This window comes from Struthio camelus, chromosome W (genome assembly GCF_040807025.1).
Source record: "Struthio camelus isolate bStrCam1 chromosome W, bStrCam1.hap1, whole genome shotgun sequence".
Lineage (NCBI taxonomy): Eukaryota > Metazoa > Chordata > Aves > Struthioniformes > Struthionidae > Struthio > Struthio camelus.
In genome coordinates, this window is record NC_090981.1 from 53,748,968 (window position 1) to 53,763,599 (window position 14,632).

The following is a 14,632-nucleotide window of genomic DNA, read 5'->3' on the forward strand; positions in this document are numbered from 1 at the left end:
TTTTACAGCTTGCAGAGCGACACTGGGTTCCACCATGTTTCATCTGTACCTTTACTGCATTTGCCTTGCTAGGTGCCCATTGCTAATAAGCCATAACCACACCGACAGTTGCCTATTAGCTCTCCTTTACCTTTCCCGAAGTAACATTTGTTCTGTACTGAGCGATGTGGTGTGTTACGTGCTCCTGTAAAAGGCTCAGGGCCGGGTCAGCCGCTGGGTGCATCGCCTGTCCAGCACCGGGCCCTGGCAGCAGGGCTGGCTAACTGCGCTGATCTTACCCTGTTCATACATTCTCTGTAAATGTCAGTTTAATCCAGGTTCATATATTTTAGCCCTTTCGTCTGACCTAGAAAGGTGCTTTTCTGAGGTGATGCAATGAGTTAAGCAAGGCTCTGCCCCGAGCCCGGCGGCCGAGGGGGGCCCCGGAGGCGCGGCCTCGCCACCAACGGCCACGGCCCGAGAACTACAACTCCCAGCGTGCCGCGCGGCCAGGCGCGCCGCGCCCTGCGACTTCGGCTCCCGTCATGCAGCGCGAGCAGTCCGGCTCGTCCCCTCCCGCCGGGGGCGGCGGGGGTGAGGTGGCCCCCCGCTCTCGCCCCCGGGCTCATGCCCCTGAGAGCCGCTCCGCTCCGCTCCGCTCCGCTCCCCGCCGCGGAAGGGCTCCCACCACTTCCCTCTCCTCTGGCGGGAGGCTGCCCGTGTCCTGTACTTCCGCTTCCTGCTGGCTCGGGGTCAAAGGTCGTGCGGGCGTTCAAGGCGGAAGAGAAGTGGCCGGAGGAAAGGGGGGCAGGTAACGGTGCCCCGCTGCGGGCCCCTGCCCGGGGCGGCGGCGGCCTGGCGCGGGAGCTGTGGAGCCGCTCCGTCCGTCCGTCCGTCCGTCCATCCTTCCGGGGCGTGGGGGCTGCGGTCACCCGCGGCCCTGCTGGCTGCGCCGGGCCTCGCTCGCTGCCGGCCGAGGGACGGGGTGGGGGGCTGCTGCCGGCCGCCCTGCTGCGCGCAGGGCCCCCCGCCGGGGAGGTGGTGCGGGGCGGGGGAGTCCTTTCCTTAGCGGGCCGGGCCGACGACCGGCAGGACTCTGCAGCCTGAGGTCGGCCTGGCAGTTGCGCCTTGTTGAGGCCCCAATCAGTTGTGCACATCCTGAGGTGCTTCGTACAGCTTGCACAGAGCCGTGTCCTTTTTCCTTTTGCTTCTCTTAGGGTGTGTTGGTTTTGCAATTAGAAGAAGGCTTTCTGCTGTGTTAGAGTTTCTTTAATTTTTCTTCTCTCCTCGCTGTAGAATGCGCTCTAGGTAGGCTCAAAATTATTGTTGTCTGAGGAGTACCTCGAGGGAAGCTGCTGAGCAGAACTTGTTTGGCTGGATTGCAGTCTGTTGTTTACAGTTGTCTTAGAATCCAGATCAGTAAGTCAGTTTTCTTTCTCTGCATCCTTAAAAACTAAATTGCTTAACCATCAAAAATATATTTCTCCCTAGTTCTCCAAATGGCTTCTTTTGGGTGGAAAAGGAAGATTGGTGAGAAAGTTTCAAAAGCTACTTCGCAACAATTTGAAGCAGAAGCTGCTGATGATAAGGGTCTGGTCGATGATGATGAAGATAACTGGGTGCATGCAACTAAGAGAAGAAAGGAAATTCTTCTGGAAGACTGCATGAAAAAAAGCAAGCAGTTGAAGGATGAAGGTGCAAATTTGGCAGAAAACAGGAGGTACTCATATTATCTTATTCTCTATCTCTAGACTAAGTGTTAAAAGGTATTTAAATTCTTTTTTAAATATTAGGCAATTTGCGAGCTCTTGCATTCATATTTTTCGAATTTGTGAAAGAAACTAGTCGTTCTCTTGATTTTTACCCATGCTCTCCAGTACTGAATCAGTTTTTTTTTTTTTTGTGGTGCTGTTGTTGGTAGCTTTGAAGTGACGTCTGTATTCGGTCTTGTTTCTGGATGTTCCACTTAACAAAAAATGATAGAAGCAGAGAGATGAAAAATTGATTGGATCTGAAAATTGAAAGGATAAATACAATTTTGTGAGATAAGTCATGCTGAAAGTAATGCTTTTGCTATTCTGTGGTAGCTTTCTCCCACACTGTTATGAATATGTGGCAACATACTCTCTGTCTACTGAAGAGTAAGCGTCTTTATATGCATACATTGAGTAGACAAACTGTACTTAGCAGCTGATGCATGGTAAATCTGTGTTCCAATTTACCTTGCTGGCACTCAGGTTCAGCTAGCCACTCTGAACACGTTCTGATCAAGAATACTGAGCCCTGAGGTTTCCACAACTTCAGGAGGGTATTTATGTTTTCCTGTTATGTTGCATGCAGAAAGTAACTTTGGAGTGGAGAGGGGTTAGGCAGAGCATAAATTACATATTAACTAAGTAATTTGGCTAGATTCAGAAGTTCCAACTTTAAAAGTTCCAAACTTTAAAACTTTCCAACTTTAAAAGTTCCAGAAATAGTCCCTTTAAACTCTTTAGAATACTTAACATTTAAGTCTGTATCCTGACTTAAATTGTACATATGTATGAGCATCTCACTGCTATTCATTTTCCCAGAAGAGAGGGCATTATAATGCTTAGTTTCCTGAAATATATAACTCCATAATAAGTCTTGTTCTGTTAAATTCTTGCTTTTAAGAAATTTCACTTTAAAAATGGGTGCCCTGGGCAAGGTGGAAGAGAGAACAACTCATAAGTTTAAATCAGACAAGTACAGATGTTATTGGCAGTGTGTTGTGTTCTGATAAATTATTTTCTTTGAGAAAAGTCTTCCCATTCAAATATCCTCCTATGGTTTCCTCTCTTTACTGTTCACTGTGATAGTGACGCTGTTGGGGCAGTAGTGGGGGAGGCAGTTATTCAGTGTACGTCATTTTTGTGTTTCCGAGTTCTCTAATTACTCTCCAAATACTCTAATTACTTTTGAAACCTTTTAAGCATAAGTTAAAGCCAAACTAAGCTAAGTTAGTTTTAGGCATGTTGCCTTTGTATTAATCAATACCTTTAATGCAATAGCATCATAAAATGGTTATGTTAACACAAATATCTTAAAATACAATACACAAATTACAAGAGTGTATTATTGACACTTTTAGCTTTACTACTGGACATAAGTTAGACATAGCTTTTTGTAGAGAACTTTTTGTATACTTTTTAATTTTTTAAGATATTTCATAGAAATTGTTTTTTCAAGCTTGAGAAGGTGAAAACATTTCTAAATGCTTTCATTCTACAGCTTGTAGTCGCTAATATTTACTCTGCTTAGGGGTATTAGGCATGACCTGATCCTTCCCACTTTCACCCTCTTCATATTTTTCTCTGATGTACTGTATACAGAGAGAATCGAAAGAATCCTCAGTTCCTTGTGGATCTTGATGTTTTTATATTTTTTATTTGTTTTTATGTATCATACAAAATGCAATAAATCTTTTTAAATAACAGCAAATAAGCTCTGTTGCATATGCAGGTTAGGGCACAGAGACAGGCTGTTGAATGTTCGTTCTGAGCAGCAAATAGATTTTTTTGGTGCTTTTAATGCTTTAACTTACTCTTAGAGATTGAGTTTTGTCTGAAGATTTTCCCTTTCTGTCAGCTTGAAAACAATTAAAAAGCATACCCATAAGTAGCAACGTGTGTGTTTTTTTTTTTTTGCAAATTTAATGAGACATGTTTCGTCAAAGTGCTTATGAGAGCTACTGAGAGACTCTAAGTGGTTTATAGGTAGTACATACATTAAAATGCAGGTTTCGGGAGGCTTCTCGCTATCTTAATCTGGTGTGAACACTCTTATATCTGAGGCCCAAGAGAAGTTAACTTAGGGAAGTTGTAGTTTTCACGTTTCAGGGGAACTTGTTGCCATCAGTTATATAGTCACTCTCTGAATGGCAATTATTACATTAGTATGGTGCTGTCAGGGCATATAACTTTCAGGTATATCTCAGTTTAAAAAAAAAAAAAAAAGAAGACTTCACATAGACCTGAGGTTAAACTCTCAGTGGGAGTCTCTTGTAACTTAAGCAAGTTGGAAGAGTTGACATACCTCTGTCGGTAACTTGAAGCAATCTGCAAGGAATATTTATTCTCTCTGGAAAGTCTGGTGGAATTGTGTTTTAGACTTAAACAGTCTATTTTTTGAATATACCTTTGTACAAGAGAAGCAGGCTTATGTAAAGAATTGAATACTTAATGTAGATTGTTTCCATAAATTGTTATTAGGCGCTGATATTTTAGAAAAGATGTGAGTTGGATAGTGCAGCGTTCAGATAAAAGGATAATATTTCCTCTGCTGGAGAAGCACAGGAGGAAACACAGAGACTGAGCATTAGAGAGAAACCAAGGTGGTATTTTAGTTGGCATTATTTGTGGGACAGAGAGGAGGAGAAGAGGATTTCAAAAAGAAATGGACTTGAAGTGAGAGGCTAAATGAAGGAAAGAATGGAGGGTAATAAATAAATCTTCATTCAATACAGAAAAGGGACTCCAAGCATATGCATAGCAAAATTAAAGTAATATGATCCAAGATGGTTCTTATTTCAAGTCTAAGTATTCAGTTAGAATAGCAATGACCACTTTTATGCTTGGATAAGCCAAGTAGCTTATTCCCTTGATAAGGGAAAGCTGTGTGTTGTTGCTTCTCCATCTTCTAACTGAACATACTGGCTATACGTTGTTATTAGTCCCCACACATGCAGTACGTCTGTTCCTGTGAATGAGTGAACTCAAACTGGCTTGTACTTGTCAAAAAAAATTGCCTAAGATAACAATTTGTGTTCCACATTTTAGTCTTGGGATGGAGGAGGAACAGAGGTGTGAGAAGGGGGATACAGGGGCATGGGGGCTGTCAGAAACAGGTGATGGACTAGACTGATTAACCTGGTAAGTGTAGTATAACCTGGAGGTCATGAGTTAGGAAATTGTGACCTAGAAGCTTGATGAATAGGCAGTTCTGCAGGAGATGACTTGTGAATGAGGAACTGTGTTATCAGAATAGAAAAAACAGGCAGATGAGTGGAAGAAGTGAAGTTTGCCTGCTGTTTCGATGTGTGGGGAGGAATGATTTAAAAATATTTCCCTTCACCCCACAAACCCCTTCTGTGAAACAGAGGACAGTCTGTTGGTGAAAGGAATGGAGACTATTTCAGAAGAGAAAGTATTTTTGCTTATATGGAATTCATAGTGCTGGCAGATTATCCAAAATGAGTTACCGGCATGAATTTGCTTACACACACACTGGAATTAAATAAAATAAACCCATTCAGAAGTCCAGTTTAGCAGTTTTGCATGGATGATCCTAAACAGTTTTAAATGTAGCACAACTTTAAAGGATAAAACCTTGCACCTTTGAAAACAGCGGTTTGCCATTGTAGCTTATTTTGACTAGTGAGTCGCCTTAGTATGTGGACCCAAGCTTAGGGATGAGTTCAGAGGAGATTAAATAACGGAGTATATATGGGTCCTCAGACTGATGATATGTAGAGAGCTGACAGCAACGAGTGGAAAATGTGTATGTTAGGCTAGTAAGTTCAGGATAATTGAATTACATATTGATATAGATGATTTTGCTTTTCCCCATGCACACTCTTTTCTTTAAACAACAAAAGTTTTTGTAGCTGACCAGTAGGTGGAGTTAGCGGTCTTCTCAGCGTATCCTAAATATACGCCAAAAAAATGCTCCTTTAAATATCTTTTTTTTTTTTTTGCAAAGAGACGCTGTTGGGTTTAAGTTTTTGCCAACTTACATTTAATTTTTCAATTATTTTGCAAAAATGTGTTAGTAAATAAAAATTCATGTTAATACCACTGATTTCTGATTATGTTTATTCCTTATTCCATTTTATATTACGCTAAAGAAATCTCAATTTCTAAAGCTGGCACTTATTTGGAAAGACCATGGTTTTAACTGCGATAATCTGTTTTGGCTGATGTACTAGAGATTCACTTGTACTAAAATAAATAGTTAATGTCACTTTATTTGCTGATGTAAATTAGTCTGGTAAATTTACTCTTCCTTTTGCAGTAGCAAATTCCTTTTGCAGTAGCAAATTAAACGCTGAAGAGCCAAAATGCTATGGACAGAGCAGATAACAGGTTAATCTTCAGAAATGGTTCGCTTTTCTAGCGGAATTACTCTTTAGGAGTTACTCTGTTCAGTTTTTTACTCTATTGTTATCAAAACCAAGTTCAACTTCTGTGAAATGCCATTTGAGCTCAGCTGCTAAAATGTGGATTTACTTGTTGTCTGGCACTAATATGCCAGAATTACTCCAGCATACCTAACTTGTCATTCCTTAGCAATGTATGCCACAGCAAGTTTATTTCTTGCTAGATACTGTAGGATGTTAGTGAAGAGGAAGAGATTATCAGTCACAAGCCTTTGAAAGAAATGTTTAGTGTGGTCATCAGTTGGGTTAACTGCTACGAAAAAGATATGTTTAGCAAATCGAGCAAAAGATTAATATCTATTTAAAAAAGAACAGTTAAATCTTTCTGTCATAATTTTATAGTGCTTGTATTTACTCTCAAGTTAACAGTGTCTTTCAGGTTTAGATTATAGTAAGTTCTTGATTACTGGTAAGTTAGGGAAGCACTAAAGTAATAAAGTTCGTTTCAGATTACTTTGCTAATTCGTTTAGATGAAACTAACATGGCAAAGGGCAAAGATCATTGTGTGGAAATTGCCTTAAACTGTCAATCAATAAAATTGATGTTATTTACATAATGAAAATGTTAGTAAAGAAGTTTCTCAGAAGATCCACCAGCTGTCTTTGCCTGAAACATTTCAGAAGCTTTATTGCATTACAGTAGCTTCAGAGAAATGAGGTACGTTAGAGTATATGAGGTATTTTAGAAGTGGGGTATATTAAAGAGAAGGGGGGTCCAGGAGAGGTGGTGGTGGTTGTTTTTTTTTCTCCAAAGTATCACCCCCTCCAAACTCAAGGGTGGTCCATTCCTATGAGCAAGAAATCAAACAAAGGTGGTAGGAGGTCTGCATGGATTAAACAAAGAGCTTCTGACAAAACTCGGACGTAAAATGGAAGCATAAAAAAGGTGGAAGCAGGGCCAGACTAGACTCCTGTCTAGACACACTGTCTGAGCATACAGGGTTGGGGTTAGGAAAGCCAAAGCCCACCTGGAGTTGAATCTGGAAAGGATGTGAAGGGTGACACAAGGGGCTTCTATAGGTGTATCAGTGGTAAAAGGAAGACGAGGGAAAATGTGGGCCCGCTGCTGAATGGGGCAGGGGACCTGATGACAAAAGACATGGGCAGGACCAAGGTACTCAATGCCTTCTTTGCCTTGGTCTTTACTGGTAAGACTTGCCTTCAAGAACTACAAACCCCTAAGACCAGGAAATGTTTAACTGGATGTGCATAATTCTGCGGGACCTGATGGGATGCACCCATGAGTGCTAAAGGAGCAGCTGATGTCATTGTGAGGCCACTCAGTCTTTGAAAGGTCATGGTGATGAAGGGGAGGTTCCTAAGGGCTAGAAGAAAGCTAGTGTCACTCCTATCTTCAAGAAGGAAGATTTGGGGAAATACAGGCCAGGTAGCCTCAAATTGATCCCTGGGAAGGCAGTAGAGCGAATAATCCTGGAAATAGCTTTGAAACATATGAAGAACAAGAAGGTGATTGGGAGTTGTCAGCATGAATTTATGAAGGGCAAGTTATGCTTGACCAACCTGATAGCCTTCTATAATGAGATGACTGTCCTGATGGATTAGCAGTGGATGTTGTTTATCTTGACTTCAGTAAGGCTTTCAACACTGTCCCCCATAACATCCTCATAGACAAACTGATGAAATACAGGCTAGGTATGTGGACAGTGAGTTATGTTGAAAACTGGCTGAACGCTGCGCCCAAAGTGTTGTCGCCAACAGCACGAAGTCCAGCTGGAGGCCAGTCCTTAGTGGGTACCCTTAGGGTCAATACTTTGTCCAATACTGTTTAAACTCCTCTTTAATGACCTGATTGATGTGGCAGAGTGCACTCTCAGCAAGTTTACAGATGATGCAACACTAGGAAGAATGACAGCAGATGTTTATGCTGCCATTCAGAGGGACCTCTACAGATGGGAAAAACGGACAGAGAGGAACCTCATGAAGTTCAGCTAAGGTAAACGTGAAGCCCTGCTCCTGGGGAGAAATAACCCCATGTACCAGTACAGGCTCGGGGCTGACTGGCTATAAAGTAGCTTTTCTAAAAAAGTAAATAAGGTCACACACAGAATTAAGTTACCAGCCCGTAACTGGTTCATATGCATCAGCTGAGCTGCAAGAACTAGCCTGTCAGGCTGGCAAAAGGCCGAGTCTTTATCAGCACTAACTTCCATCAGAAACAAGGAGGAGAGTCAAAAATCCCAAATCTAGTCACTAGCGATAGCTTTTTAGACTTTCAGAAGCCTCCAGTGTTGATCAGAGGGGCCAATAACCCCGTGTAGCGGTACAAGCTCGGGGCTGACTGGCTGGAAAGTAGCTTTGCAGAAAAGGACTTGGGCTCCCGGCGCGCGGACAACAGGTTGAGCAGGAGACAGCAGGGCGCCCGTGCAGCAAAGGCGGCCGACGGCATCCCGGACCGCGTTAGGGAACCCGTCCCCAGCAGGCTGAGGGCGATGATCCTTCCTCTCGACTCGGCCCTGGTGAGGTGGCGTCTGCGGGACCGCATCCCGTTCCGGGCTACCCAGCACGAGACACAGGCGTGCTGGAGCGAGTCCAGCGAAGGGCCGCAGAGATGATTAAGGGATTGGAGCATCTCCCACAGGAGGAGAAGCTGAGAGAGCTGGCACTGTTTAGCCTGAGCGAAGAAAAGGCTCGGGGGAGATCTTATTACTGTGTATAAAGACCGGAGGGGAGGGAGTACAGACAGCAGAGCCAGACTCTTCTCAGCGGTGCCTACTAACAGGACAAGAGGCAAACAGGGGCACAAAATGAAACGCAAGAGGGTCCCTTTCATGGGACATGAAGGAACTTTTTTATGGTGAGGGTGAGCAAGCACGGAAGCAGGTTGCCCGAGCAAGGTTTTGCTGTCTCCGTCTCTGGAGATGTTCACAACCCAACTGGACAACGTCCTGAGCAACTTGCTGCAGTTGACCCTGCTCTGAGCAGGGGAGGGAGGGGCACTCGATGATCTCCAAAGTCCCTTTCAACATCAGTGATTTTGTGATTATAGCCCATTAAAGCTGTGGATGCATTTGGAATACGGTAGGTAATTCTTCAAATTTGAATTTGCCTTTCAGGTCATTTTTATGGAACCTTTCTCAGGGAGTGTGGAACTTTTTTCTGTTTTTTTTCTTGTAGCAGTTAGCCTTGAATTTTTGTTTTGTTTTGTTTCAGCAGTCCTTATGTCTTTGGAATGCTTTGGTATAGAGAGGATGGAAAGGTAGGCAGTCTTTGTTCAATCTTCTTTCTGTCTCTGTGTGTGCTAAGTGGCCTTGTTTAAAGCCAAGATGGAGTTGATATAATAGAGAATTTGTGAGCCTACAAATTTAGCGTTTATTCCTGGCTCCCAGCGTAGAATCTAAAATCCTATTAGGCCACTGTTAGATTGCGTGGGGAATGTTGATTCTTCTGTAAGTCATCTGAAATCCCTATGTGGTTGAATTTCCTAATTGGGTTCAGGGAAACCATCAGAAAATGTTTATGATAAATCAACAATAATATAGTAAGCACTGATTCCTACTATTCCTTGTAGGTTCCTGCTTAGTATCAGTTTCTTGAGGTAATTTGCATGTCAGGTACTTCTAGCCATTCCGTATAGCTCTTACCTCTTTCAGGGTGAGTGACCAATACTCTCCAATTAAAATGAAAAACTTGATCCAAGTGATTATTCACTTTGATTAGGTTGATTGATTGTTTTTTTTTTTTTAGGAATGATCATGCAAAATGGAGAAACTAGGTAGGTTTATCACTCTTAGTAAAGTTATATATTACAAATAGAGGCTTGATAACATTGGTGTGATTTCTAGTCAAAATACTTGATCACTTTAATGCTTTTAAGTGTTTAGCATGACTGTCTTGTCTGTATACAACTTCCTGCTGGAGAATGACCTGCATATAGTATGCTCACTGAAATGAGATAAAGGGAGTGTGGACTGTAAATCTTTAACGCAGAACATATGAGCTGAAACTGAAAAGATTCTTAGCATAAGCAGCCTTCTTGTCTCAGGGTTTCTGCCTCATAACCTTTCTACAGAGGAGGGGAAAAAAAAAAAAAGGCCCAGAAGTGCAGAGTGTTTTATAGTGTTTAACATCCTCCCATAAATTGGTACCTGAAGTAACACTTTAATTTTCAAGATAATTTTTACTGCTAGCTTTATTGTTTTCTCTCACTCAGAGTTGTTGCTTCCTGGTGATGCAGCCAGTTGGCCTGCCTCATTGAAGAGGAAGTTCTTTGCTGCATATTTGTTTTAAATAGTTCCTTTTGTTTAAATTGCTGTTTATCATTAATATAATTATTTTTCTTCTTTTCTGGCAAGCATGATTTTCCAACAACTGGTGGTTATATGGCAAACAGAGTTCAGCTTTGAATTTTAGTTACTAATTTTTTGCAGGCTTTTCTGCGAGCATGTCTAAGAGAATGATTCTGAATGTTTTTGATAACATCTTTTAACATCTTTTTTTTAGAATTATTGTTACTTGAGGATATTGAATTGTGATATTGTAGTATCTGTATTTGAATAGTGTGCATATATTTATATGGATGGGTATTTATAAATACAAAGAGAAAGGAATAGTTGTGGAACAGCTGTAGACTCTGTGCGTGCGCGTGTATTTATACATATAATATATTCATTCAGTGGAAAGCATACTGTAACTGATGTCTGTGTTCATCCCAACTAACTTTAAGCACGTAGTGGAGGCAGTCAGCTTACAGATTGATTTGTTCAAGGTTTCTTTACAGTATAAGGAGAAAGAGGTATCTCCAGACTGTAGTTCAGCCGCTTCAGAGCTTAAACTGCAGTTTGGAGGTTTCTGTTTCTCAGTATGAACAAAATAGCTACATTATAAATGTACTAGGACCATTTTCTGGTACTGAGGCCAACTGGCACAGGGTAATCCATGGTCCTGCTACGGAACTCTTGCCTTCCGGGAGCAGGGTGGCCATGTGCAAACTGCCTTTTGAGAAAGGCCTGTGGCCTTCTCCAGCTCCAAGCTCATCCCTAGGAACTTTCTGGGAGAATGCTAGCTGGCTACAACCGTGCCAAGGACCAGTCCAAAAATTTAGTAGTGGTTTGACTCCAGTGCCAGTGGTAGGAATATTCCCTGACACTATTAGTTTGCTAATACAGATAGAGCCCATGAAACTACAGGGTGTCTGAAGTCTTAGTGTGAATGCTTGAGGTTAAATACCTAAAATTAGATGGGACGAATCAGGCCTAACTGCTAATACCTGTTTGAAGATGAAGGATAATTTCTGTATGATATCTGTCTTTGGGTTTCAGCCCCGAGGGTCTTTTTCTTCTGTGTGAGAAATAAAATTCTTTGAATTATCTGTGAGAAAAATTCCTGTATTTCCCAAAGAGATCTGCTATATAGTAATTCTTTTTTTTTAAAATAAACTGTCTTAAAAGACTTAAGAATTAACACATTTTCTAAAAGTGCATGGAATATATTACAGGAAGAGTTCTTAAGCAGAAGTTTTCCTCAGTTTTTCCATATATATTAGTCTCCCAAATTTCAGTGCTTCTTATAGAGGAATCGTACTTGACAGTTGTTTTCTTCTGTCCTGATGCATTTGAAGTTATTGGAAAATAATGAATACTAGTCTGATTTTTCACATTTCACTTTCAAAAATTCAGTATTTGCTTTTTAATAACCAGTAGGGCAGGAATCAATAGTATCTGAATTTTTGCATTGCAGACTGCTTTTGTTTAATTCCAGGCACTTTTTCCTGAGAGCTTTTGTTTGTCTGAGCAGAATACATGCATCTAGTCCCAGAGATTATGTTAAAAAAGATGATCATGAATAGGCATTAATTCTGATGATTGATCTGGTTACGTCATGTTAGGATGTAACAAGTTGTAGGATTACTTACAGGCAAGCAAGGAGGGCGGAAGGGCTACACGTCTTGATTCTCTTTTCTACTGATGTGTGCCTTGGCTTCGGGTACTTTATCTCTGTGCCTCAGTCTTCCCATTTGTAAAACAAGAATAATTCTGCAATGCTTCCTAAATCTTCTAAGGAATTATATAAATGATAAGACTAAAGTATTCTTTTTCATTTTTCACTGTTACAAATTATTATAACAATATTTACATTTAATCTTAATAACTTATCAGAGCTGTGTTTTAAAAATTAATTGAAAAACTATGAAAGCACTGTAGCTGTACTAAAAATCTGTGAAAGTACCTGTGCTGCCTGTATTTCTAGCCTTAAGTTTTACATAAGTAGAATTAATTACCCTTTTTCATCTTTTCTTTACTTTTTCAGTTCAGATATCCTTTTAGCAGTCTGATTTTTCTTTGAATTGACATGTATATGCCACGCAGCTTTTCATGAGGTGCCCTTCTTTGGCAGCCCTTACGCCCCTCTGCTGCATGTAAGGAATGAGTATATGAAACAGAGGGCCCCTGGTGCCATTTCATTTCCTCTTAAGTGTTTTGTTGAGATGAAGTGCTCCACAGTGAGTTTTTCTCAGAGCTCGTTTGTTTCTGGAGTGGACCTCTGAAACTTTCCTGTTTTTTTTTTTTTGTTGTTGTTTTTGTTTTCCCTTGCCATATGTTTATGTTATAAACTTGCTGAGACGGGACCATCTTTTACAGTAGCAGACGTAACAGCAATAGCAGCACTATCACTGCCCTGTGGAAGGCCGTTTGTGCTAGCAGATCTGTACTGGTAGATGGCAGTTAAGGTTTCTTGTAAATATTTTAACACAGAAGTCTACACTGCAAGTCAAACTGTTTTGGATTTGAGCCAAGAGATTCTAAACATAACTTTAGGCAGTTTAATAAAAAAGACTCTTAAATCTAGAAAATTTTATTATTTATATATCTAGTATAATGTAACTGAGAAAAATCTAGTAATTTACATTAATTTAAACAATATTTTACAGAGAAATACAAACTGGGACCTTTTCCAGATCCTTTACTTGACAGACACCGGCGAGAGTTGGTCGATGAATACTGCTGTCAGTGTCAGGGTTCCCTACGTTAATGATGTTCTATAAAATGTTGTTCTTCTCCCTGCCCCCAAGTTATGTTGTGACAGCTGCAGCAGTATAGGTGGGCATTAAAGGAAAAAAGGAAAGCAAGTATTTTATTACTCAGATAAAAGCTACTGGGTTTATTTTATGAAAAAGGATTGGTTTCTACACATTTCTGCTCCTTAAGGAAGCTGTAGAAAAAAGATTATATGCTTTCTTAATTTTAATACCTTTGTCCATGTGCTCTTAAACGAAGCCTAGTTATTGTAGCTGACAAAGATTATGTCAAAAAAACCCAGCTTGTTTGAATTGTCCTTACGGTTCATGACATGCAATTTTAAAGCAGTAACTCCGTATCCGCTGTGTGATCATCAAATGTGTACCTGTTGTCCCTATGATAGTTCTTCTGAAATTGAAGTGTGCTATATTTAAGCAATCATACTTGTCAATCAGCTGTTGTGTTTCAGTGGTTTTAGAAAAAAGTAGGATATGGTTATGGTTTTTGTTACTTTCCTAGATAAACATCTTGGTTTCTGAATGCCTTAATGTCAGCCTCTTGCTTTCTGGTTCCCTAAATTATGTTCTCCACACCTTACTCTATTTCATGGAAGTATCTTTAAATTAGAAAGGATGTTTTTAAGTTGTAAAAGCTCAGAACAAAAGCTATCCAGGAGAAACATCTTGTTAATTGTTCAGTCACGCCTTTGCAGTGTTAGTTCAAATGATGGGTGGGAAAATCAGAGCACTACGTTCTTCTGTTTGCTTTTTAATGGAAATATTTCATTTTCTAGGAGTGCTGATGGTTTAAGAGTTGATTTCACAAGATCATGAAGAGTTAGGTCACTTGTAAGGACATTTATATGGGGCCTAGAACACTGAAGCTCATGCTGTATAGTTAAAGAGATAATACACCACTCCCCTGTTCTTACTTTCGGAAAAAATTGTAGATGTCGTCTTTTCATAAAGAACTGAAGTTTGCTATTCTGAAGCCAGTTCGAACTGGTAATTTTTCCAGGCCTGCCATTGTTAGTGAGTACTGGACATGTTTTCGTGCCAGTCTCTGGAGGTGTACAGGCTCTAGCAACTAAATGCCAAACCTTAGAAGTAGTAGTTTGTTTCGTCTTTGCCCTGTCGACTGGTAATAAAAATTTAATGTAGTAGACTATAGTTTAAGCTGTTTATCTTCTGCAGAAATTGAGAAATGACAGTTAAGACAAAATTCAGAATCTACAGCTATGACATGTACTAGATTTGGCAGTGAATAGTGGCTTATCTTCAGCTGGCTCCTCAATCCCGTTGCACTGTTAAAAATGGAAGACGCCTATTAAACTTTTTAAATCGCAAAAGCTTGTTGAAAGGAATTCTGCAGCTTGGGTTTCTCTGTAGGAAATGCTAGTATATCTGCAGTTGTATCTGTCTGGAAGCTGTAACGCAAGCTTTCCTTTTCACCACCGTTAACTCCTCTGATGATGGTAAATTCACCTTCTGTGAATTTG

At 40.7% G+C, this 14,632-nt stretch overlaps 1 protein-coding gene across 2 annotated transcripts in view; it reads left to right on the forward strand.

Annotated features, from left to right (window-relative positions):
- Positions 1–524: 524 nt before the first annotated feature.
- LOC104147802 (tetratricopeptide repeat protein 33) overlaps positions 525–14,632 on the forward strand; it is a 42,681-nt gene continuing 28,573 nt past the window's right edge. Inside the window, exons 1-2 of one of the 2 annotated variants that reach the window (XM_068924662.1) lie at positions 525–790; positions 1,471–1,699. In XM_068924662.1, coding sequence (XP_068780763.1) covers positions 607–790; positions 1,471–1,699 — 413 coding nt within the window. In that variant the 5' untranslated portion in view covers positions 525–606. Of the gene's footprint in view, positions 791–1,070; positions 1,143–1,470; positions 1,700–14,632 lie in introns of those variants that run through there. The other variant, XM_068924663.1, reaches the window with a different exon arrangement.